The sequence below is a fragment of the Idiotropiscis lumnitzeri genome, unplaced genomic scaffold, assembly GCF_059441095.1.
Source record: "Idiotropiscis lumnitzeri isolate Australia: NSW breed Sydney's pygmy pipehorse unplaced genomic scaffold, RoL_Ilum_1.0 HiC_scaffold_49, whole genome shotgun sequence".
Taxonomy (NCBI): domain Eukaryota; kingdom Metazoa; phylum Chordata; class Actinopteri; order Syngnathiformes; family Syngnathidae; genus Idiotropiscis; species Idiotropiscis lumnitzeri.
Window position 1 is genome coordinate 279,761 of NW_028283587.1, and position 27,101 is coordinate 306,861.

The window sequence follows — 27,101 nt, forward strand, 5'->3', positions numbered from 1 at the left end:
TAGTCTTTGATTTGATGCACCTGTAGTGCCTGCCAACAAATTTACTTCAAACATTGACGAGGCTTTGAAAACAAAAGCTGCTCTAACTTTAACTACAAGCAAATTCCTCTTGAAGATTCCTCACGTTATTTCTCGGAAATATTTCACATTTCCAACGTGCCAGTACCCCAACGTTGTCCGGGTGGCGAGGGCCCTTTATAGCTGCTCGCAGCTCTAGTTTTTAATTAATTTTTTAAAATCAATGGTGATGACAGTGAAATATGTCTGGTCTGGTATCATGATAGCTGGAGGATATTTTGTCATGATATTTTAGTCAGGCGTGATAACAGTGATGTATGCTGATTTCAGGCTACTTTTATTTTGAAATGCCGTATCACATTTTGGTGGGACCGCAATTGATGGACAACTGGGGTTGTCTAGTGTCCCCCAAAATGGGTCTGATATCACGATAGCTCGAGGGTATTTTGAAATGATTATATTAAAATCAGTGTTGATGACAATGAAATGTGCATATTTCAGGTGTTTTTTTTTTTATTGTGAAATTACACCAGATTTTGATGGGACCACTTTTGATGAACAGCTGGGGTCGTCGAGTGTCCAACAAAACTAGTCTGGTATTACGACAGCTCCAGCTCTTTTATTTTAAAATGCCTCCTTACATTTTGATGGGACTACTTTTGGTGGAAAGCTGTGTTGTCTAGTGTCCTCCAAACCTGGTTTGGTATTACCATAGCTAGAGGATATTTTTTAATGAAATTTTAAAGTCAGGCATGATGACAGTGAAATGTGCAGATTTCAGGCAACTTTTAGTTTGAAATTACAAATTAGATTTCAATGGGACCACTTTTTATGGACAGCTGGGGTAGTCTCGTGTCCCACAAAACTGGTCTGGTATCACGAAAGCTCGAGCTATGTTTTTTTTTAACTCAGTGGTGATGACCGTGAAATAAGCGAATTTCAGGCTACTTTTATTTTGAAGTGCCACATCACATTTTGATGTGACCACTTTTGGTGGACAGCTGGTGTGGTCTAGTATCCCCAGTCCTGGTTTGGTATCACGATAGTTTGAGGATATTTTTTAAAGATTTTTCTTTTAAATCAGTGTTGATCACAGTGCATATTTCAGGTGATTTTTTTATTTTGAAATGCCACATCAAATTTTGAAGTGACCACTTTTTGTGGACAACTGGGGTGGTCTGGTGTCCCGCAGAACTCGTCTGGTATCACGATAGCTTGAGGATTTTGTAATGATTTTAATTTTTTTAATCATTGGTGACGACAGACAAATAAGCAAATTTTCACGCTTTTATTTTTAAATATCCAATCAGATTTTGATGGGACCACATTTGTTTTTCCGGTTCCGTCGCCACGCGAGTGGCTACCTGCTAGAGCAGCACGGCTCACTATTTGAGCCTTTTTCGCGTGTTTTTCCCTTTACCCAGTTTTATTTATTTTACCTCATCGCAGCAATGGACATCCAAATTGCGGTGGTTTTATTGCTGCTGAGGGCTGTTTTTTGCGTGATCGTGTCCGGAGATGTCACTGGGAGCTACGGATCAATCGTTTACACAAGAGATCAGCTGTTAGCACTTCGTGCTAACCCCGTGCCGACTCCCGGAGCGAGACCCGATATCCCCCACGAGTTGAGGAGGAAGAGACGGGGGATGTCGCGCGGGGGCGAAACGCCAGGCAAAGAGGAGGCGTGACCACCCCGTCCTCCCGTCCGTTTTTATGGGAAATGTTAGATACCTTCCCAAGAAAATGGACGAGCTAACAGCGCTAACGCGGCACGAGAGGAACTTCCAATGAGCTAGCTTGCTGATGTTCACGGATTCATGGCTAACAGAGCTAACGCCGGACACCGTTGTGGAATTTGACGGCTTCCAAATACTACTTGCGGACAGGACACTGGAAAGCGGTAAGAGGAAAGAGGAGGGCTGGCTGTGTTTGTTAATGATAGATAGTGTAACCCTAGGCACATCACAGCTAAGGAGCAACTTTCCAGTCGGGACAATGAGCTGCTAGCTGTTAGCATGCGTCCATACTTGACAAGCATCGCGAGTTAACAAGGACGCGCACGTAACAGGTGCGTGAGTAAACTGCTTAAAACTTTGATCGTCATTCGGCTGACCTGCAAATTGAGACGCTACAGTCAGTTTGACGTTTTTGTTTGCTTCATTGTGGATTGACATGGAGGAACAAGACAGTGGAAAGCGGACATTAAAAATGACGGAGAAAAGCTGTAGAAGATCACAAGCCTAAACGGATGCAGGCACGCAGCTGCAAATTTGCTCAATTGACCTCCATGCAACGTCAAATTGAACAATTGATGGAGGATGATGCAAATGTTGACGCTGTAAAAAACTGAGGTTCGTGTTTGCTTTAGCGGCATGGAGCAAGAATTTGTGGACCTCAATTCCGGTCTGCAAAATTTAAAGACTGAAGAGGATTTTGCCGATGACCAAAATAACTGGTTTGATCCAAAAAATGTAATTAATGGAAATGTGAGCAATGGAAGAAGGACGTTTTGAAACGTGCAGAGGAAGGATGCAATAAACAAATATCACCTGCTGATAGTAGATCTGCATCAACTAACTACACCCATAGAAGTAGAAGTAAAGAATCTAACAGACAGAAGCTCACTTCTGTCAACGTCTTCAATTAAATTAAAGGCTCAAATGGAACGAGCATGTTTAAAGGCAAAGGCTGCTGATTTACAACAAAGGTTGGCACTTGAGCAAGAAGAAGCTGCAATTAAAGCAAAGAAGGAAATGCATGCAATGCAAACGGCACTCCCTGAGTCTGATGCTAAATTGGATGTCTTGAGAAGATATGAAAATACCCAGGAGGATGGTATCCACATTCCTGATGAGTGTGTTACAATTTAAACAAGGAAAAACATTCAATTACCATCACAGCCTATCAGAGCAACAAGCAGTGTTGACCTGAAATGCTCCCACTTCGACTATTCCAATGGCTAGATTTCCACATCAGACAGAAAGTAGAGAACAACAGGGACATGTGCTTGATGGCCTTTGCCACGCAATCTCACAGCAAGCCAGTGTCGCAGAATACTTAGCAAAGAGTCAAAAAGCATCGCTTCTTCCCGAACTTTCCATTCCTACGTTTTACAGGCGACCCTCTGCATTATAAAACCTGTATAGGTGCCATTGAACATGGGATTGAAGGCCGTACAAGTGATAACCGTGATCATCTTCAATTTTAGCTGCAGTATACTAGTGAACAACCACATGAGTTGGTGAAGAGCTGCATCCATATGGAACCTCTGACAGGATATACCAAAGCAAAACAAATCTTGAAGGAGTTTTATGGTGATGACTTCATGATAGCAGAAGCATATTTAAAGGAAGCCATGGATTGGCCAACAATCAAGTCTGAAGATGGTGTTGCACTTCAGTCTTTCACATTATTCCTTATGGGCTGTTCGAACATAATGGCAGATGTTAATTACATGGAGGACTTGGACAACATGGCTAATATAAAGGCATTGGCAAACAAACTTCCATACAGACTTATAGAATCTTGGAGAAAATTTGCCTGCAATCTCCAAGAAAGAACAAATAGAAGAGTGAAGTTTAAGGATTTTGTTGACTTTGTTGACAAGCACGAAAGATTTCTATAAAACAGAAAACAAAATCACAACACACAGAAACAACAAAATCAAAGAAAGTCTTCACAACAGTCATTGTGCCCGCCAAGATGGAAAACAACAAAACCACCACGCCAAAGGCAGAACCTGTTTCAGTGGATGCTATTGCCAAACCATGTGCTAATTGTAATGGAGAGCAACACAGTCTCACAATTGGTAAGGAATTTAGGAGAAAGCATCACAAGGATAAGATTGACTTCTTGAGGAGCAAGGGTCTGTGTTTTGCATGTTTGATGCACGGTCGCATTAGCAGTTGCTGGAAACAAAAGCTTCAATGTCAAGAATGCTCTAGACTGCATCCTACAGCACTACACATTGTCCATAAACTTCTGCAAAGAAACAGCCTAAGACGATTGTGAATAGCAGTACCTATTAAGCGCCCTCGTACAAACAACAGAAACCTGGGGTGTCACTTGGGCCTGTAAATAGGACTGCATCCTTTCAATAATTCCGGTATGGGTCAAGGCACAAAAAGGAACCAAGACAGTGGCGACTTACTGTCCGGTTTAAAAATGCCCTGACGCCTTTTTTAGACTGAAATAACTTACTAAAGTTTTCGTTTTGTGCCATTCAGAATGGGAGAGGGAGCCAGGAGGCGAAACAGCCGTCTTGCCAGTTCAATCCCGCACACCCTCTGACTCTCACCCTCCGTTCTGCCTTTTTATTGAAACTAACTCATCAATAACTAATCACCAGAAGACAGAAAAGCATCAACAACTAATCACCAAGAGACAGAAAACATCAATAACTCACGGTATAAAGGTCAGTTTAACTAAAGCATCAATAACTAATCACCAGGGACTCCAGCAGGCAGAAAATCATAACCCAAGGTCAGTTTAACTAAACACATCTTCAGGATACGGTGTCTGTGTGTGTGTGTGTTAAAATAACAAGTAAGTGTCTCTGTGTGTGTTCAACATTAATGAGTGTATAAAAACATGATTATGAATACACAAACTGATTACCTATCCTCAGCCCATCTTACATTTCCCCCCTGTTGTGGATTTAAAAATCATGTCCTTACGGCTTTAAGACAGATCATCATAATGAAATCATACAACAGTGTGATCATCAGTGGAGGAGCGAAAACCTCACATTAGGGAAAAATTCCCCTCCTCCCTTCCGGCGTAGAATGAGATCCTCATAATTTGATGACCATCAGGGAATAAAACTTGTCCCTGGGGTGACTTGGTGGAGGCCCTTGCCTCGTTGTAGGAGAGATAAGATAAGATAAGATAAGATAAGATGTCCTTTATTAGTCCCACAATGGGGAAATTTGAGGTGTTACAGCAGCAAAGATATAGATCACACAGAGTCGGCGGCGTAATGTAGCCGTTAATGTATAACATTAGCAGCAGACATTCAGAAAAAGCATGCAAATATACACAGTATAAACGTATCTAAGTGTAAGGAAACACTCCTAATGTTTGTCCATTATACGGAGGGGGAAACGCTGTAATGATAAAAACTACTGAATGATTGAAAATACTGCAATCATAAAAATATTGCAATGATAAAAGTACTGTAATGGTAAGAGTACTGAAATGATAGAAAAGTACTGCATGATAGAAAATACTGCAATGGTAAAAGTACTGTAATAGTAAAAGTACTGCAACGATAGAAAAATACTGCAATGATGAAAGTACTGCAATGGTAAAAGTACTGCAATGGTAAAAGTACTGTAATAGTAAAAGTACCGCAATGATAGAAAAATACTGCAATGATAAAAGTACTGCAATGATAAAAGTACTGTAATAGTGAACATCCTGCAGTGGTAGAAATACTACAGTGATAGAAGTATTGTAATAAGAATACTGTAATGGTAAACAAAATACATCATTGGTCAATATTTAAGTACACCCTTGGCTGAAAGTACAGTAGTAGTTAATATTGCATCCTAGGACTGCACAATTGCACTAATGCCCTCCCGTTTGTAGGCCTGACCCAATGTTCTTGTTAAAAAGTCTGACAGCAGTTGGCAGGAAGGAGCGGCGAAATCTCTCTTTGGTACAGCGAGGGTGTAAAAGTCTGTCACTGAAGGAGCTGTAAAGTGTTCTCAGAGTGTCATTGAATGGGTGGGCTGGTTTGTCCAGCATTGATGACAGTTTTGCCGTCATCCTTCTGCCCCCCACTGAGTCCACAGAGTCCAGGGAGCAGCCCAGGACAGAGCTGGCCCTCCTCACCAGTTTGTCCAGTCTCTTTTTGTCTCGGCCCGAGATGCCTCCTGCCCAGGAGACCACTCCATAGAAGATGACTGATGAAACCACCGAGTCATAGAAGTTCCTGAGGAGTGTTCCCCGAACGCCAAAGGACCTCAGCCGCCTGAGTAGGAAGAGTCTGCTCTGACCCTTCCTATAGAGAGCGTCTGTGTTGTCGCTCCAGTCCAGTTTATTGTTCAGATGAACACCCAGGTACTTGTAAGTTGAGACCCTCTCAACGTCTGTTCCCTGGATATTCACTGGTGCAGGTGGAGAGTGCCGACGCTTGCGGAAATCCACCACCAGCTCTTTGGATTTCCCAGCGTTGATTTGGAGGCGGTTCTGCTGACACCAGTCCACGAACCCCTGCGTAACCCCTCTGTACTCCCGATCGTCATCGTCAGTGATGAGGCCGACAATCGCAGAGTCATCAGAGAACTTCTGCAGGTGACAGGTTGTGGAATTGTATTTGTAGTCCGAGGTGTAGAGGGTGAACAGGAAGGGAGCCAGCACAGTTCCCTGCGGCGCTCCCGTGCTGCAGAGGAGCACGTCAGACACACAGTCCTGTGTTCTCACGTACTGTGGCCGGTTTGTGAGGTAGTTGTGAATCCATGTGATGAGGTGGTGGGCCACTCCCGCCTGCTCCAGCTTGTCTCCCAATAAGGCGGGCTGGATGGTGTTGAAAGCACTTGAGAAATCAAAGAACATGATCCTCACCGTGCCCCCCGCCTTCTCCAGGTGGAAGAGTGAAGTGTGGAGCAGGTAGATGATGGCATCATCCACACTGATGCCAGGCTGGTATGCAAATTGGAGTGGGTCCATTGAGGAGCTGACCAGGGGGCGCAGATGGACGAGGACCAGTCTCTCCAGGGTCTTCATCAGATGAGACGTCAGCGCCACTGGTCTGAAGTTGTTGAGCTCCTTCGGATGGGGTGTCTTTGGAACCGGAACCAGGCAGGATGTTTTCCACAGCTGGGGGACTCTGCCCAGCTTCAAGCTCAGGTTGAACATGTGCTGGACGATTCCACACAGCTGGTCTGCGCAGGATTTGAGGAGCTGGGAGCTGGTCCCATCTGGGCCTGCCGCCTTCCTCGCCTTCATCTTCCTCAGCTGGTTCTTCACCTGAGATGTTGTGAGGAACAAGGCTGAGCAGGAGGAAGTGGTGGTTGTCTGATGAGGCTGGGAACTGGAGCCTGTGGAGAGAGAGAGGGGCGAGAGAGGGGGAGAGAGGGTCTTGTTCGCAGTGGCAGGAGGGGTGGGTGGGGGCTGCATCAGGGAAGCCTGAGCGGGGTCAGACATTTGATCAAACCTATTGAAAAATAGGTTCAACTCATTTGCCCACTGAAGCCCCCCCCCCTTCTGGGTCTTACCTGCTTGTCCGTGGCCTGAGATGGTCTTCAGGCCCCTCCAGACATCCCTGGCATTGTTCCGCTGCAGTTGTTCTTCCATCCGCATCCTGTAGGACAGCCGTCCTTACCTCCCGGATCTTCGTGTATGGTGTGTGTGTGTGTGCACGTGTGAGGACAGGGGCAAGAAGTCCATGTGTTTTTACGTTTCAGTGTCCAGTTTGAGTTCGTCATTCTCAACATTAATCAGGTTGTAATGGTACATTTGGGCAACAAACCTACGATTAACCATCGTCTTTGTCATAAAAATAATGCAACATGAACAGACTACACATAACAAAATGAAAACTATAATTATCCCTATATATTGTTTTTTAAATTCTTCATAGTGGTCATAACATCAATAATTGTTTCATTTTTATTAAAAATTTAAATGCAGTAATGTACTCCAATCAAGGCTGATATTCCTTTATGTACGTCATTAATTTCCAAACAATATCTAATCTTTTTGTTCTGTGGCTTCAACATATTTATCATCTCATCAATATTAGCACCACAGAGTACTGAGTTTCGAGATCCTCACAATAGTCGTTCTCAAAATGATATTTTATTTTTATCAATTTAGCTTTGTTAAGGTAAGATATTTTATTGACAATCTAACATTAATATGCAAAGAACATGTACATTAGTACGAAATGTAAAAGAAAATTGTGGTGGGGGGGTGTGAATTGTTTTCTTCTTGGTAGGGGGGGCATGACAGGAAATAATTGAGAACCACTGGTCTCGTCACACACCAGCTCGGGTTCATTCCCTACCAGAGAAATGACATTCCATGTCCCCAGAGCTAGGCGCTTTATGTTGCCGGGGATTGGACTGCCTTTGACTGCCTCCTAGCTCAAAGGAAACCCAAATTCTTTGGTCCCGCCCACTGGTAGTGAGCCGAAGCCCTTGTATTAAATAATAAATAAATACATAAAATAAAAAAATTAATAAATTTAAAAAACGGACCGATCCACTGCTTGGGTTAGTTTGACCCACCTTGAGATCCGTTCCCACTCAGTGACAGTGTCTACAAGCCACTGCCACCAGGCCAGTGAACCCAACGTCCAGGCAGTGACAAAAAACGTGATCAAATTACATTGCTCATCATAAGGTGTTTGTGAGACGCTCTTTGTATGTTTCCTCAATTAAGACCTGTTTTCCATTGGTGTATTTGAAAAAAGTGGTGAACCTGTTAAATTCACTACAAAACGTTAAGAAGATGAAAGTAATGTTTGAAGGAATATTATTTTTCTATCGACGTGCCGGCGGGCGGGCACAGATAGAGAGTGATAAAGCAGCACCACCCGCGCGGGGCGTGCTGACGAAAAGGCAAGCGCTCCTCCTCTCATCGCGTCCTTATTAAGACAGAAAAAAGACGCTGTTGAATTTGACCTATTCGCAGTTCGAGCAGGTGCTTAACGCTGGAGAATATCACCACTTCGAAGTTCGAACTGCTGTTGAAACGGAGAGGTAAGTGTTTTTCGTTGGGTTTTTTTCAAAACATGCGTCGAGTGCATTTGTTCATAGTTAGAGATAGTTGTGTGGAAAACACTATACAAAGTAGCACCATGGATGTGGGCCTACAACACTGGCCTAGCAAACATGTGCTCCTACATCGACATAATTGACGAGCTCCAGTTAAGCATTGAATAATTATAAAACGTCATGGTGCTTTTACTCATTTAAAGAACTAAACCGACGCGTATTGTCATCCGGTGGTCAGGTTTGCATTGAATGTGAGCACGAGGGACGCTAGCTTGTTGCGTTAGCTTTGCGGAGCTAACAGCTTGCACTTTTGTTATAGAACCACAGAATGCAAGTACCATGATAATTTCTGTCATTAATTTTTGTGTAAGACACGATGTTCACTGGTTAATTACATGATTCTTAAAGCAAAGGTTACTGTGAATGCAATTTTGGTAAGATTTTTGTAGTCGCACTGCATAAATCTGTCTGTGTCTGTTGTTTAAACTTCAATATAAACTATTATGGTTGAAATCGTTAATTGGGATGGAGGAATTGATATTTTTTTAATTTATAATTTATTTTTCTTACACTGATATTGTTAAAACTCCATTTAGCCCATAGTATTAATAATTCTCAACACAATACTGTCTTTTTTCTTTATAGAATAAACAATGCCTTCCCTGAGATGCAGGAAGTCCCCAAAGCAGGATACTATTGAACATGCAGTCAAGGGTCTGGACAAGACTGCAGAGTTAGAAGCGAAGTATATAAACTAATTTAAAGGTATGATGTTAACGCTTTTGCTAAGATATATTATTGTTTTCTGATAACCAAGCTGACATCGTTTTTTAAGTGGTTATTTTACATTAAGAGTGTCTTGACCTTTTCTTTTGCCACTTTTGTCAGTTTCAAGTTATTTCAGTGAGTGTGAAACCTGATGGTAGGAGTTCTATCTAAATTAAGGCTGTACTTGATGACGCCCTCCGGCATTTTTATACCACAATAGACCGGTGAACAAGTCCGATATTGATAGTCTAGTGTAAAGCACGTAATACGTCACAGAGATCACGTGACGCGATCCAATATGACTGTGTACAGTGTATGTCATTGTTTTGAAACTAAATAATCTTAAAGTTTTTTTTTTACGTAACCAGGTGCAATTGACATTTGTACTTTCAGTCCTAATACATACTGGCTAATGCAATGCTGGAAAATGAATTTTGGCTGGTCTGTTCCTTTAAAATCATAAAGAAGGGCTCTGCTCTATCCCTCACAAGAAGCAATGTTTCAAACCACCCTACATTAGGATAGTGGCCCAAATGAATATGATGACTCCTTATTTGTGTGCTTAAAAATATGACGAAGCTAACTTGATTTCCCTGTTAACTAGGTCGAGGAGTATTTACCAAGGCCCCTTTCAGGAAAGACGACTTTATTCTTTATTATGGAGTACAGAGGAAAATTGATAGATTCTGATGAATCTCAACGCAGGAAGATGGATGGAAGAGGCACTGTCTTTTTGTTTGACTTCCGCCGGCAAGAAAAAACTTGGAGGTGAGGCAAAGATTGAGATGTTATCTTATTTTTGTTTTTATTTAAAAAAATAAACACATACTCATCCCATAAGTGTTAGGGGAAAAATCATTCTCTAAGCAAAAATGTATAATTACTTTTATTCATGCGTTGAATCTGTACAAATGAAAATATAGATCATGAAGTCTCAAAGACAAGCTGTTAATAGGGTCTGATTCCAATAGAAATTTCTTGTATGATTTGATTTAGATTTAAAAATTGTGGATTTCCTATTTTTATGTTTTGTGTACACAAGATTGTCTCAAAGATTAATTTCTGACATTGATTGAATAATTGTTTTTTTTTTTTTTAATCTATTTTAAGTGTTGATGCAGCTCAAGAAGATGGCAGTCTGGGAAGACTGGTTAATGATGACCACATGCACCCCAACTGTAAAATGAAGAAGATGACAACAGAGGACAGACCACACCTCTGTCTGTTTGCGCTCCGAGACATTGATGTTGGCGAAGAAATAACTTAAGACTATGGACCAGCTGGCCTTGGAGAACACAGGTTTGTAAGATGCATCTTTAAGTACAATAACAGAGCCCACTTGTGGTGTTCTGGTGATGTAGTTTCCAATTAGTTTGGCAATCTAATAAATGTATGTGAAGTTTCTATGGAAGTTGAACATGATGACTGACTGGGGGAGTTCTCCATTGTCCACTATCTGTAATTCAAATTTGTGGGTCTGAGTCAAAGTTTGGCTCTGCAGGAACAACGAACTGGTCAGGGAGTGACAGTATTACAAAGTTCTGCGTTACTCCTTTCTGGGCGGTGGCCCTGTTAGGCCATCATATGCCATATTGCAAATATCCCCATTGTGGGACTAATTAAGGACATCTTTATGTTGTGGTTTCCCTACCAGAACCAGCACCAACCCTGTATATTCATGATATAAAACACTGTTTCAATTTGATATTTAGCCTTTCTATACTGTAAAAATAGAAGACCCCAGGCTTTCCTGCGCTCCCTTGCCCAATTGGTGGTGTTCAGGAGACAACCTGGGACTGAAATATCAGTCACAACCAGTGTTGTTTTCGTCACTGATGACTATGACGAAAATACTTCGTTAACGCCCCTTTTTTAATGACGATGACAAGCTATACGAGGTTCTTTTATGACGAAAACATGACGTGATGTACATGAATTTTTTTCGTTGACTAGACAAAATTGTTAGCATGTGGTTCATAAATTATTTTATGTTGCTTTTAGTGAAATAAAGCCACAACAGTTGCCCAACAAAATGTTTTGCTTCTCTGCTTATTTTGGAGTAGTGAGTATTGATTCCACTGTTGCCACTTTTTTCTGTTTGTAATGAAGAATCCTTAGTAGTCCATCCAAAAGTCTTTGTTATTGGGTGGAAACCTTGAATGCCTTGTTTTAACTCAAATGGACTTAAACCCATCCATCCATCCATCCATCCGTTATCTGTACCGCTTCTCCTCACTAGGGTCGCGGGGGGTGTTGGAGCCTATCCCAGCTGTCTTCGGCAGTAGGCGAGGTACACCCTGAATTGGTGTCCAGCCAATCGCAGGACATGCATAGACGAACAACCATCCACGCTCACACTCATGCCTCGGGGCAATTAGAGTGTCCAAGCAACTTGCCATGCATGTTTTAAGAATATGGGAGGAAACCGGATTACCCAGAGGAAACCCACGCAGGAAGGCCGGAGCCAGAATCGTACCTACGACCTCAATATTGTGAGGCCATCATGCTAACCAGTTGGGCCACCGTGCCGCTTGGACTAAAACCTTTGTGAATAAATTGACGAAAACTAGGGTAAAACTTTTTTTGCGTTTCCGTCGATTAAAACTGGACTAAAACCCTTTTTTTAGTTTTCGTTGACTAAAACTGGACTAAAACTATAACGAATTGGGATGACTAAATGTGATGTAAACAAATCAGCACTTTGTCCAAATGACTTGGACAAAATCTAAAATGCCTGCCAAAAACAACACTGGTCACAACACGTGTCTACAGAAGATTAATTGGCATGGGCGAAATTAATTAGTTTTATTTCATTCATGAGCTTATGTTTTGTTTTGGGTGGCTAAGGCTTAAAATGTGTAAAAATCTAATCCAACCTCAAATATAATTAATTCAATAAATTTATGATGCTACTAAAACATCGAAGCAGCCTCCTCCAGGCTTTACAGACTCAGAAATGGAGGTATGCGTATCGTGTGCTCATCCTGTCGTGTCTCGAGATGTTAAAATTGCAGTTAGATAGACGTGTGCTGATTAGACAAGACTTCTAATATATCTGGTGTCACAGGATATTTGTCAGTGAATGTGTATGTCTGGTTTGAGGCTCACTCAGCTTTTTCTTGTGTTGTGGGGTCCAGTTGAGTTGAATTGCGAGTCAGGTATGTTGGCCATCTGACACCCAACTGTCAGGTTTGCGTTCGTGGGGACCCCGTAGAGCCATTTTTATTGTTGACATAAATCATAGCTAATCATCTTTTCCTTCATTATCATATGAAATACAGTTAGGAGTTGTATGTGCCTTTACTATGTTATAATCTTAGAACCTACCAGCCACTACAGCTGTCCGACAAGAAGACTTTTGGCTGTCCTGTGCTCCATTGCGGCCCTGGTGGCGTTCAAAAGACAACCTGTGACTGAAATATCAGTCACAACATATCTCTACTGAAGATTAATTGTCATGCGCTAAAGTAATTGGTTTTGTTTCATTCGTGAACTTGTTCGTTAAAATGTGTAAAATTCTGATCCATTTTCTTTTTTTGAATTCATTAAATTAATATTCAACTTGTTCATTAGGATGGAGGACAACCGACAATGACTGAATCGGCTGAGGTTGATGCCACCAGAACATCGAAGCAGCCTTCTCAAGGTTTGACAGACTCTGAAAAGGAGGTATGCGTATCATGTGGTCATCCTGTCGTGTCTTGAGATGTTAAAATTACAGTTAGATAGACCTGTGCTGGTTGGACAAGTTTTCTAATATATCTGGACATAAATCGTAGCTAATAATATTTTCCCTCATCATCATATGATATACAGTTATGCGTAGTGTATGTCTTTACTATGTTACAATCTAAGAACCTACCAGCCACTACAGTTCTCTCATTGGGAGACTTAAGCTTTCGTCAGGCTGTCGACTGCTGCATTGCCCTCTTATTGGCTTTAAGTACACAACCTGTAACTGAATTATCTGTCAGAACAGAACCTATGTGTCCACAGCAGGTGATTTGGCATGTGGATTCTTCAGATTTTTAGAAAATAGGTAAAATTGTGATCAAAAGTTTAAAATGTATAAAATTCTGGTATAGTTTGCAATAGTATATCTATTAAATCATTTCAAAACTTCTTAACAAGGATGGAGAACATTGGCTGTGACCGAATTGGTTGAGGTTTACATTACCAGGACCATTGAGCAGCCTCCTCGGGATCTACAAATTTAGGAATGAAGATATGCATCCCATGTTACAATCCTGTTATGGCCCGAGGTTTTGAAGTTGCAGTTACATATTGGGCTGGGCGATATGGCTGATAAGTACATAGCGATATAAGTATTTCATATGGGTCCATCGATACACATTGAATTCTTTTTTTCGTATTATTTTATTCATTATTTTTTTTATTTTCCAATATTTTCACTGCCCTGTTAAAAAAACATTTAATGTAGTTTTCCTCCCGGGAGCTTTTTGTTACGGTCAATTAAGTGTTTTTGTTAAATATAGCTGCGTAGAATAATTATATGCATTATTATCGTACCACAATGTTTTGGTTTTGCAAATAATTTCCTAAAATCATTCTAATTTTATGACATTATTTTGTCATAATATCATTCATCAATATTTTAGTTTTTTTTTTTTTTCAAATAGAATTAAGACCTTTTTCTTTGCAGATTCCTCTGGGGATTAAGTATTTAATGGGTTCTCAATTTTCTCTTGGACTCTGATGCAACCCAGTCTCCTCCCTTGGACAAAAAATATGGGCTGAATCTTCCTTGGAATAACGACACAGATTCTGACGAATCATTGTCAAATCCTGCCCCTGAACTTTGTGCCTCAGACCCAGACCATATTACTATCCCAAGGCTCAGGAGGACCAAAAGTATACAGGTAAACAACCCATATAGATTTCAGGGAATCTTACAAGCAAATTGCATATATTTTATTGGTCTCCTGCCTTCTATCCTTTATATTTCGTTGTTGTTGTTGTTTTTTAGATTAAAAAAACAGGCTGACTTTGGAATGGAGAAGCATTATTACTCCAACTCAGATGACGGTGGAGATGAATATATTCCGGATACAAGTGAGGCCTCTGATTCAGACGGAAGTGAATCTTTGAAAATTGTGGACCCTCTCTTGAAGTCTAAGAATGCCTTCAGAGATTTTTCTCCCACACCACGAATCTCAAAAGCCACCTCAACGCAGGTTGTTAATCAAGGGCGTTCACCCGTTCGGAGGAGTAGCAGCACTGGTGTGATTCTTGAATTCTATGGCTCTTCAAATATTTGTGCAGTTTAACACAAATCATCCAAAATAGAATTCAAGCACATCTGTGACAGAAATTCAAATTCAGAAGTCAAAGAGAGAGAACAAAAAAAAAATCTAATGTTGCGCTTCTTCCGAAGACATATACTGTAAACAGTAAATGTATGTTAGGACAATCTTGAAAAAAGTATTAGAACACCCTTTACTTTTATTTCTTGTTAATTTTATTAACCAAAATATGTCCATTTTTATTACAGATTAATGAATACAAAATTAAAACTCTAATCAGCTACTTTTTAATCGTTATATTTGTATAAACAAATGTTATACATCTGTGTGTTAACTTATACAAGAAATGACGGAAAAGCAAGGGTGGTTTAGTATTTTTTTATCGTATATAGTCTGTATAATATCTTTAACCTATGCTGATGCTGTTTAATACTGATTTAAATAATAATAATAATGTCATAATCTGTTGGTTTTACATGAACAAAACCTTTCAAGCACTTTTTAAAATTCTAAATACTACCTCTTGTCAGTAAGTTGGTTCACAGCACTGCCTTGGAGTGAAAGTGTGTAGTGCTGAGACAGTCGGTATGTGCTGAGTCGTCTGACGTTTGTGTGACTGGTACCCAGGAAGGTAGCAAAACCAGGCAGTGTGTATGTCGTACCCAGGAAGGCAGAGAAACCAAGCAATATGTATGTGGTACCCACGAAGGCAGAGAAACTAAGCAGTGTGTATGTGGTACCCGGGAAGGTAGCAAAACCAGGGAGTGTGCATAGATACAGACCCCAAAAGTGATTAAAACCAAATAAAGTCCCCAGAAGATCATCTGTAGTCAGGTGAAGGACCCTGTACTTTGTTCAACTCATTTACTCCCTTAGACGTACAAAGACGTCTTTTAATGCAATGGCGCCCTCTACCAAAGACGTATAAGTACGTTTCCTGTCTTTTTTACGTCATAGTGTACATAAGGGTCTGATGCAACCTCTGACTGAGAATCAGCCTTGTCCGCATTGTGAATCATGTAAAAATCACCCAGCAGGGGGCAGAGGTGCAAAAGATCCGCCTTGAATCTGCGCCAGAGGTACAAATGGGGGGGCGGGATCCTGGGGTAGACTTATAAGTGTGGAGAGCAGCGTGGGTAGCAGCAGCATCGGCAGCACTAGCAGCAGTCGCATTAGTAGCGTTAGCAATGAAATCCTCCAAGCAAATGACGATCGAGGAATGCTTTTTTTTTAAAAAAAAGCTTCCTAAAAGCATCAAGGCGATGGAGACGCTTTGGTTGAGAGGATGACGCTTCGTCGTCGTCACAACAAAACGGCGTCTAAAGAGGGTGCGCGTGCCTTGCGGCCTGCATCGCCTGCCTTCGGACAATAGCCAAAGCAGCTGAGAGTCCTCACCAGATCCCCCCGAACGAGGAGGTAAGCGCTCGCAAGTTACCATTGAACATGTGGTTTTACCCCTCATGCTTTTATTGTACATATCATGCATCTTGCGGGCAGAAAATGTCGCGTAAATGTGCAGTTAGACGCGAGCTTGCTCGCTGACTTCCTCATCCGGCCGCCTCTATTGCACAATTACACGCGAGCGTAAGTCCTCGCCGACGAGGAAGTAAACGCTCGCAAGTTACCATTAAACATGTGGTTTTAGCCCTCATGCTTTTATTGTACATATCATGCATCTTGCGGGCAGAAAATGTCGCGTAAATGTGCAGTTAGACGCAAGCTTGCTCGCTGACTTTCTCGTCCGGGCGCCTATTGCACAATTACACGCGAGCGTAAGTCCTCGCCGACGAGGAAGTAAACGCTCGCAAGTTACCATTGAACATGTGGTTTTAGCCCTCATGCTTTTATTGTACATATCATGCATCTTGCGGGCAGAAAATGTCGCGTAAATGTGCAGTTACGCGCGAGCGCATCTCCTCCCCGACGAGGAAACAACAATACTGAATGGTGTGGTAATCATGCATACTTTCTAAAATTCACAGATTGTGCATCCCGCGGCAAGAAAGTTCCTCCTCGTCTTGTTGGTGTAAAGAAAGGTAAATTATAATATGAAACTTCACACGCCAGCAATAAAATGCAGCAATAAATATATATTTCCAATTGTTTGTATTTCTGTAATTTACAGGTTGTGCATCAGGAAGCAGTGGTTCCGGATGGCGTCACACTGGATGGCAACCGAGGAAAATCGACTTTACAGCAACCCCTGGACCACTGAATGCCGCTGCCCATTTGGAGTCTGAGGAGCCAGCTGATTTCCTGCAGCTGTTTCTCACGGATGAGCTTCTGCAGCACATCGCGGATGCCAGCAATCACTTCCCAGACAATTATTTTCACACAAACCCCAGTGGACAAACACAAGCTCGCCTATTTTCCACGGACCAGCAAAGCCAGACCACAACGAAAGTGTCGGGTCTGTTTGTGCAAAGGCAAACGGAGTGAAACAAGAATGTGGTGTGAACTATGTTGTGTGCCCTTGCATCAAGGCAACTGTTTTATTTTATATCACACAAAAAAAAAGTATGTATGACACTGATGTATTTCATTTTTGTACATAGTTCAACAGTTCAGTCGTTTAGTGTTATGTGCAAATAAATTTATTTTATCAAAAACATTTTTTGTGCTTTTTTTTGTTATTTTATAGAAGGCATGCATTATTTAGATGTTAGAGGTGTCATAAAAGCCATAAATAATAGTGTCAAAATTCAAATTATGGTCAAAATGCATCAGTTTACAAAAAGCTCATTTTCTCAGTTTTTTCCCCAGGGATTGGAGTTTTCATGAAATTTAGCTATTTTCAAATGCCGATTGCTCAAGAATGGAAAAAGATAGGAACAAACATTTTTTTCTGTTGAAAGAAGAGAGTCTCATCTTTCTTCGGGTGTGCTCCATGTCTATATAGCATTAGAATACTATATTCTGTGGGCCTTGCAATATTAGTCAAAACCCAGGAAAACGCTGGGATTGAGCGGGTTGCTCCAGTGAAAATGGCTGGTATTTAATGAGTTAAGACTGGTTAGGACATCCGGCTCGCAGTCCCAAGGTGCAGGGTTCGATCCCGGGACCCAGCTTTCCTGTGTGGAGGTTGCATTTGTGAGTGAGTTTGAGCGCAGATGGTTGTTCGTCTTTGCGTGCCCTGCGATTGGCTGGCAACCACTTCAGGGTGTGCCCCGCCTACTGTCCGTTGACAGCTGGGTAGGCTCCAGCACGCTATCCTTGTGAGAATAAGCGGATTGGATATTACATGTATGTGTTTATGCCCTAGGCCAGGCGAGGGCAAACTACGGCCCGGGGGCCACATGCGGCCCGTTAAGTTTTAATCCGGGCCGCCGAACTTGAAAAAAATTTAATGAATAAACCTTGTTAATGTTTTATTTTCTAAACACTGTGGTTTTCAAAGACAAATATTATTGTTGGAATGCTTTTATTCACTTTCATTTAAAATTAAATGTATTTTTTTTCTCAGATGAGGTGAGGTTTCCAAAACACTCCATCCATCTGCTCCTGGTCCGGCCCCTCTGTCATATTTTAGAACCCATTGTGGTCCTCCAATCAAAAAGTTTGCCCGCCCCTGCCCTAGGCTTTGTGTCTTTGCTTGGTTGACTGTGTAATGAGTGTATGAATGCATTTCTTTCTACCAGACACCTTGGACTTCCCATGGCAGATTAATAATCTATTTTATCTATCCATCAGGGTCACGAATGTCATTTGATGAGTAGAGAATTTAGAGTCTCCAATTAACCTAATATACATGGATTTGCGCATGGAAACCTGAGAAAAAGCCCTTAGTCCTACTTTTCCATCTGAACCACTTTATCCTCACGAGGGTCACAGCCGTGACATCCCAGCTGACTTCAGAAAGTAAGTGGGCGACGACTCATGATCTCTTGGTTGAATAATATTGTTAGGGGCTCAAAATGGCCCTCTACAATAAAATGGCAGAAGAATATTACATACTCTCTGGCAGAAGAATATTGCGTTTTTTTTGTTTTGTCCAATTAACTTAAATAAAACTTGGGAAAATTTAATGATTACATGTAAACCAGCTGGTCTTCCCCATACCAAGCCCTGGCTAAAACTGACTGAAAAATGCATGATGTGTGCCTTTTAAACTCCTCGGCCCATCCACTATGCCAGGGATGGGCAAACTTTTTGATTGGGAGGGGGGGGGCACAATGAGTCCTAAAATACATTTAATTTTAAACGAAAGTGAACAAAAGCATTACAACAATATATATGTCTTTGAAAAACCACAGTATTTAGAAAATAAACCATTAACAAGGCTTATTCATTTAATTTTTTTCAAGTTTGGGGGGCTGGATTGAAACGTTTAACGGGCCACAAGTGGCCCCCGGGCCGTAGTTTGCCCAAGTGCCCTAAGCCAATTGATTCTAAAAAATAACAGTTTTCTTCATCAAAACAACATTTTATGATCAACATAAATGTTAGTGAGTACATAAAGGTATACTCATTCGATCTATCATAACCCCATGCACTTAGACTGTACAAAAAAAAGAAAATTTTTATTTTAAAACCTAGTATTTCGCCATGACGTCACACGCTAGCGTCAAGTGCTTGGCGCTAAAAACCCGGAAGTAACAGCGGCGCTCGGTTTGAAAGTGGAGAGTTGTGCATGGTAGGCGAATTCGGGAGAAATGTTTGTTGAACACGAGGACTGTGGCGTAGAAGATGGTTTAACAGCGATCTAGTGCGCACCCAACCGTGATGGCTGACCAACGAAATAAATGCGGACCGACGGAGTGGACTGACAGGACGTGGAAAACAGGTGTGTGGCATGTGTGCGTGTGCACGAATGTGGGAGCGCGTTCACTATGGTGGCAGCGATCGCAAAGCAGCAGCACCACTCCTTGACAAAAGTATTGTACTTTCTCTGATGTTTTGGGTTTGCTCTGCTTTGGGGTTTGTAGTTCTGGCCACGCAAAAGTAACAAAGCAAGTTCTTGGATGTCTGCTTTTTTCTTGAACTGTTAATTGGTTAACATCGTGGCTCTTATTTTTATCTAATGTATGGAGTTTGGTGGCTATCTATATGCACAACTATATTAGTTGCACTTGAAATTGCATACAGAAAATTAGTATAAATAGGTTACGCTATAAAGTATAACAATATTAACAATCGTTATTGTTGTTACTGTTTATTTATTTTATTTTGCAATAACTGTGCTCCAAGCTTAGCTGTTGTGCCAGCTGCCAAGTAAAAATATGTAATCTCACTCAATAATAGGAATAAATACTTAACTAACATCTCAATTTTTCGGGTTGGGCTGTGGGGGAGGGGAGGGTGGCTGCCTGACATAAAGCAGACTGTCCTGCACATGCGCAGACCAGCCGAGTGTGTGAAGTGTGCGTAAGTGCAGTACCGGGACCGACCACTAGACAGCGATCCTGAGTAATTTTTCCGCACACACATTTCTAGCACACTCGTCTTGTTTTTGTGACCTTCCTGGGAAGCCCTGAAACTTTGACAGGACCTCCCCCTGAGCTTCTTATCACTGAATTCAATGCTCTTTTTTGTGGGGCCCAGATTTTTGGTCCCCACAAAAATTTTGGTCCCCTACAGTGGGTGTGCTGTCCGATGTTGGTCCCCAACATGTAGCTTATACAAACACACACACACACCCCTACTTGTTTTTGTGACATTGTTGGGCCACCTGAGCAAAACTCACATTGTGGGAACCACCCTTTCTAGTGGTTGTACAGCTCTGAAAAAAATCAGGCAGTGTCCAGGAATTTAGTTAAACACAAAAACCACTTCAAATTACCAATTAATGACCTGGAGGTCAAATGAGTGACTCAAGTGCATGTAATTCAGTCACTGTAGCCCAAAGATTCTCTGGGCCAGTGGATGAACCATTATTCGTCTTGGACAGCATTGAAGCAGGCCGTAGCCTGGTTTCTAAAGCTGAAAGACTTACTGACAGAGTAAAGGAAAATAGAAAGGAGTTAATCACATTAGGTGAAGAAGGCAAGATGAATTTATTCAAGAGAACTGTCAAAGGAAAGTATTTGACCTGCGACGACTTGGATAAAGCAGAAAGAGAACTTGTGAAATACTGTCAAAGGCGAAGTTTCAAAAAAGATTTAGCCATATTTGAAAAACAAAAAAGGGTGAAGAAAAGTAGCCCACTTTACAAGTTCAATATAGTACTTCAAGATGGTGTCATGAGGGTTGGTGGACAGTTGAGCCACGCAGCCATGCCTGAAACAGCAAAACAGCAAGCCATCTTGCCAAGGATTCACATAACACAAAGCTAGTCCTGAGATACATTCATGAGATTACAGCTCACGCTGGAAGGAACCACATGATGGCTAATCTGCATCAACAGTTTTGGATACCTCGAGCTGCTAGAGTCATCAGAAGAGTGCTACCTGACGATCCGCCTTTCAAGAGAATTGGCGTTGATTATTTTGGTCCATTCTAAGTAAGTAGGGTTAGAGGACAAGTAAAGAGATACGGCGTGATTTTTACATGTCTCGCTGTACGAGCCGTACATCTGGAAATTGCATCTTCACGTGACACAGATGCTTGTCTCAACGCAATCCGAAGATTTCTTGTCAGAAGAGGACAAGTGAGAGAGATGTATTCTGATAACGGAACCAACTTTAGATCAGCTGACAGTGAAATGAAGAAATCAATCAAAGAATGGAACACTAAGTAAATCGAGAAACACTTGCTGCAAAAAGGTATTCAGTGGCATAGCAATCCCCCAGCAGGTTCCCACCACGGAGGAAGCTGTGAGCGACTTATTTGGTCTGTGAGAAAAATCCTGAATGTCACTGTAAAAGAACAAATTTCGGGTGAAGAAAGTCAATATACCTTGCTTGGTGAGGCTGAAGCAGTTATAAACAGCAGGCCTATCACAAGGACATCTTCCGACCTCAACGACTTGGAAGCACTCACACCCAACACTCTGTTGTGGCTGAAGGTCAAACCTGAGTTACCTCCTGGAGTCTTCTGTAAAGACGACCAATACGCCCCAATACGTACCTCTGGGAATGAGCTGGTCAGCTCTTTAAAGAGTATTATGTAAGTTGAAATACATTAATCCATTTTTCTTTTTTGGACCATCTTTAACTGTGTAGTGTGTAATGTCTAAAATACAAAATGATCTGATTTTAGGGTGCAGTTGACGACTGTGGCACAGGTCCTCGCTCTACAAGTGCTAATAGTCTTCGGCAAAGAGAAAAATCTGCCATAAGGTACAGAAAACATTGGCATCAGAGTAAATGGATGCATGTTTTTGCAATGTGCGAGGAAACTGGCGAACTCAGAGAAAACTACGCAGGCTTGGGAGAACATGCAAACTCTACACAGGAAGGCCGGAGCCGGAATCGATCCCACAACCTCTGCATTGTGAGACCATCGTGCTCACAAGTCGCCCACCGTGGCGGCCGTCCATTATGAATGCCATCCCACCATCCATTATCTGTACGGCTTCTCCTCACAAGGGTTGCGGGGGGTGCTGGAGCCTATCCCAGCTATCTTGGGGCAGTAGGTGGGGTACACCCTAAACTGGTTGCCAGCCAATCGCAGGTCACACAAAGACAAACAACCATCCGCGCTCACACTCACACCAATTTAGGGTGTCCAAACAACCTGCCATGCATGTGTTTGGAATGTGGGAGGAAACCGGAGAACCCACGCAGGCGTGTGGGAAACATGCAAACTCCAAACAGGAAAGCCGGAATCAATCCCGCGACCTCTGCATTGTGAGACCATCGTGCTAACAAGTCGCCCACCATGCATCCCTGCTAAATAAATGATTAATTTTTACATTTTAGTATTTGTAAGCGATCTTGTGTTCATGACAGCATTTTCAACAGTGTGGGTGTTTGTATGAAAGCATTTCACTCGTGTATGGGCATGAGCATGTTTCAGTTGTATTTATGAATAACAATAATTTCACAATTGTGCCTGAGCGCCTTTCACTGGTGTGTATGAGAATGTTTCACCTATGTGTATGAGCGCATTTGACGAGTGTATGAGCAACAACTATTTCACTAGTGTGTATGAGAGCGTTTCACTCGTATGTATGATAGCGTTTCATAAGTATGCATGAGCAACAACAATTTCACTGGTGTGTAAGAGTGCATTTCAGAAGTGTGAAGCGATTCCTGACTTTTGTCCCCAACGGCACCTCATACTCCCCATCTCCCGCTCACTTCTCCTGACCCCATGAGCCATCCCCGTTGCTACTACATGGAGATTTGATGTGTTTTTTTGTTTTTTTTGTTATTAGCTTCTTCAACATCTCTTCTGATTCTCATCTCTTCTCTGGCGCTCGTCTCCGCCTGTCTGATTTGAAGTCGACCTCAGAATTTGCACTATTTTGACATGACTTCTGTGGTAATCACTACTGACATATTGTGTCATTTGCTCAATAATACATTAAAATTATAATAAATAATTAAAATGGGTCCGGTGCCGAGCTCTGGCTTCATATCTTTAAAAGTGGTCTTCTCAAATCTGTTACTAATGGCCTCTAAATCAGTTGTGGTAGAGAAGGGGCAAATTAGACCTTATGGCATCTTAATTTGGTCAAGTCTTGTACCCATTTTCAAGGCCAGCGACTATTGCTTTAGCTATATACAAGAAAAGGATTACTCTGAATATACACAACAACAAATCCCAGATGTCCAACCCAAATGTTGTTTCAAAATAATCCAGTTCAGATGATAAACAAATGTATTGGTATGTTGAGGTCATTATTTCAAATCAAAATATACACTTCTTTTTCAGACAATGGGGAGGATCGAAGAAGTGGAAAAGTTGCAGGAGTAACTTCAAAACAATGCAAAGAGACAGAATCTGGAAGAATGTCAAGTTTGTCCATGTTTATATTTCTGGAATTTAGTGGGCGTGCATCTCGAAATGTTTGGGGATGGTTCGGGCTGCCAGACAAGACTTTCACTGCGAGCGCTGGACCACTGGATGCTGCGGCAAACAGCGGACTTCTTGCAGCTATTTATTACCAACAAGCTACTCCTGCACATCAATGATGCGGATGGCACAGACTGCTTTGCAGACAATTATTTTGAGGCAAAACCAAGAGGTCTGTAAGCACTCTGAAAACAAAGTAAAATATTTGACACCCACGGCAAAAAAAGCCATGCTACAGCATAGGGCTGGGCGATAAACCGAAAATTTACCGTTACCGAAATTTATTACAATGACCGAAATCATTTTGCCCATGTCGGTAAATTCGATGAATAAAAAAAGAAAAGCCTTTTGTCTGCGGCAATGTTCATGCCCCTTTAAGACCGCTACAGCGCCTCTAGTCATGTGACTCCACCCGTCTGTCGCTCTCGTTGCTGGCGATTCAAATCCAGAAGCTTTCTCACCACCCACAACACAACCATGCTGTGCTGAAAGTTCAAAGTGAGAAGCAAGGTTCGACAAGTGACAACAGCCCATGAACGGAGGCGACACCATACGAGAGAACGTCTCAGAGGTGGACGCGATAGCTTAGCACATAGCTAAAGATAAAGCTCCTCTAGTTACGTGGCGCGCACAGGATTTAAACGCTTCATGAAAGCCGTATTTCCCGATATGGACTACATCGGGCCGGGAGCTTAGACATGTCAAGCATTTTGCATCTACATCCGACTTGTGGTCGGGTCGCAACATGGATCCCTGATTGAGCCTAACTGTGCATTACATAGATGACAAGTGGCGACTGCGCAGCAGAGTACTCGAGACGGCACATTTTCCCCGATAATACCCACTTGTTTATTTGGCTTGCATTGACATTTTCTTTCATTTTATTTAGCGTTTTTTTATTTGCCATTATTTACATCATGAGAGCATCTTGGCGCAATCTATTTGCAGAAAAAGATTTCGCAAGAGGTACCCTTTTTCTTTGTGACATTGTTCAAGTCATGCAAAGCAAGCTCAGGGTTCGCGGTTAACCGCTTCCCGATTGCCCGGGGCAAGTGAAATTTGGCCACGGGCAAGGTAAAATTATGGGCAACTTGCCCGACCGGGCAAGCATTTTTTAAAGCAGCCAAATATCTTTAATTTTGACGAAAACGGTGGTGTGATCTGTTTGTGTGCACTGTATGGTGATGGTTTAACCCAGACAACCCCTTATGTTTTGGTATGGTCCATTGGCCTTATCGGGGGCAATGGGCGGGCGCTACGGGGATCAGTTAGTTCAGTGAATGTCGAGTTAAAGTGGACGTCAATAAATCCCGCAGTATTGGAACTCGCTGTCGTAGCATCCTCATTTGAAGTTTGAAAAACACAACAAAAACCTACGATATTTTGGCCGAAAATTGGCGACGAGTTCGTTCAAATCCGAACATTTCGGATTCCTCTGACATGACTAAAATAGCTCGAATATTTTTAAGTAGACAATTCAGTTGTGAGTAAGGAAGGGAGTAATATTTGATTATTGGCTGTTAATTCATTAGCTCCATGATGTGACCTGACATAGTGTCAGTGACTGTGTTCTGTTTATGCTATGAAACTTATGGAGGCAGCACCACAGGCACTGGTCTTAAAGGAATACACAAATTTGCCACACTCATAATTTACTCATGTGATTCCTCAATTAATACGCTCTCCTGGACTTAAAATTGATCATCTGGATTGCTGTAATATCATTTTCCCAATTTAACATGCAGATTTGTTAATTATTAAAACTACAATTAACATTTTCAATAACTGCACAGGATGATACATTTGCTCTTGTGAGTAGGGTTTCATGGTTGACGATGAAAACAAGATTAATTTATGCTTATCAGATTATATGTTTATTTACATTTGTGGCGCACATTTTACAACCATAAACATTTTATTCTTAGAGAAAAAAAATTGTCACTTGCCCAAGTCGGGCAAGTAATTTGGCCACTCGGGCAAGGCAAATTTTAGTGGCACTTGCCCTATGGGCAAGCAGTTTTTAAAGTTAACCGCGAACCCTGCAAGCTATTTGGAATGTTCATACAAATGATTTTTGTACTTTTATTTTTCATTGAAAGTAAAGTGTACCAGTTGGTCAATAAAAAAAACAGTCAATATGCAATTCCTGCATTTATTTTGATTTTAGTCCACGTGGGAATTTATTGTGCATTTATCGTTATCGAGGTAAAATTGCTCGATTTCTCGCGATATTGATTTGAGGTCATATCGCCCAGCCCTTCTACAGCATGTATACAGTGTGAGACGTGTTGTGTTCACTTGCTCCAAGGCAATTGTTTTTAAGTGTATACCACATACCCAACGAATTGTGTAATTTGTATGGCGGGGTGTACACATGCGTTGCAAAAACACATGCACACACTGTCACTCACGCACTTCCGTATATAGTTTATTTCAGCACCTTTTGTCATGCTGTTTTTATTTTATAGAAGGAAAGCATTATTTTGATGTCTGAGCTGTCACAAAAGAAAAAATAGAACTGTTGAAGTCAAGTCAAGCTTGTGCTTGAAATGTTTGTTCTTAGTTTCTCAGTTTTTCGTGAGCAATGGGAATTCAGTTATATTCAAACGCTGTCAGGTAAAGGCTCCATATTTTTATAGCATTATAGCACACTATTCTGTGGGCGCTAGAATTGAAGGGTTTGCGTTAGTAAAAATAGGTGGGATTAAATGAGCTGAAGTGTATCTCTTGAGTGCTCCTTAAATATTTGCCTGTGTTGGTATATTTTATTTTGGTCGTGTCATGTTTATTCTTACGCTGAAAGAGACATGAGGTGTTCGAAAAAAATAAATGATTTTTTTTTCCCGGTCAAAACTACCAATGGTGTCTGTTTTTTTTCCCTCCGTGAAATGTACGAGTTATCACTTTGACGCGCATGATGTCACGTGGCTGGAGGACTGGAAACTTGCACGAACAACATTTACGTTGAAATGTAACAATGACACATATATCGACATCTAACAAACATGCATGGGCATCTAACATTGACACTTACATTGACGTCTATAACATAAACCATTACAATCACATCTAACAAACACGGACATCTAACAGACACATCGACATCCATCATAAACATTTACATAGACATCGACATCTAACCAACCTTTACATAGACATCTTACACACATCGACATCTAACAAACATTTACATAGACATCTAACATAAACACATCTAATATAGACACATAGATTGACATCTAACATCGACACATTGAGATCTAACATAGACATACATTGACATCTAACAAAGACTGTTACATCGACAACTAACATCGACACAAGGCTTTGTCAAATGACACGTCATGACGACATATACAGAGACACAAGGCACAACAGCATATTTTTGGTACAAATTGAACCCGATATGTTAGCTACCTCGTTCGACTTA

The 27,101-nt window shown here is 41.5% G+C and overlaps 1 protein-coding gene and 1 long non-coding RNA gene across 7 annotated transcripts in view; both read left to right on the forward strand.

The window, feature by feature from the left end:
• The window catches only part of LOC148315721 (uncharacterized), a 36,570-nt gene extending 12,602 nt beyond the window's left edge, over positions 1–23,968 (forward strand). The window contains exons 1-4 of one of the 6 annotated variants that reach the window (XM_088287395.1): positions 10,682–10,808; positions 13,083–13,178; positions 14,237–14,389; positions 14,497–15,235. In XM_088287395.1, the coding sequence (XP_088143521.1) occupies positions 13,101–13,178; positions 14,237–14,389; positions 14,497–14,514 (249 nt within the window). In that variant the 5' untranslated portion in view covers positions 10,682–10,808; positions 13,083–13,100 and the 3' untranslated portion in view covers positions 14,515–15,235. Of the gene's footprint in view, positions 1–4,244; positions 4,433–8,658; positions 8,690–10,681; positions 10,809–13,082; positions 13,179–14,236; positions 14,390–14,496; positions 15,236–21,716; positions 21,818–21,910; positions 21,954–23,030; positions 23,138–23,530 lie in introns of those variants that run through there. The other 5 variants (XM_088287391.1, XR_015840648.1, XM_088287392.1 and 2 more) reach the window with 5 other exon arrangements.
• LOC148315722 (uncharacterized) lies at positions 15,859–17,158 on the forward strand. The gene is made up of 3 exons (XR_015840652.1): positions 15,859–16,189; positions 16,756–16,809; positions 16,899–17,158. It is a non-coding gene; the product is annotated as an uncharacterized LOC148315722 (long non-coding RNA).
• Positions 23,969–27,101: the final 3,133 nt, after the last annotated feature.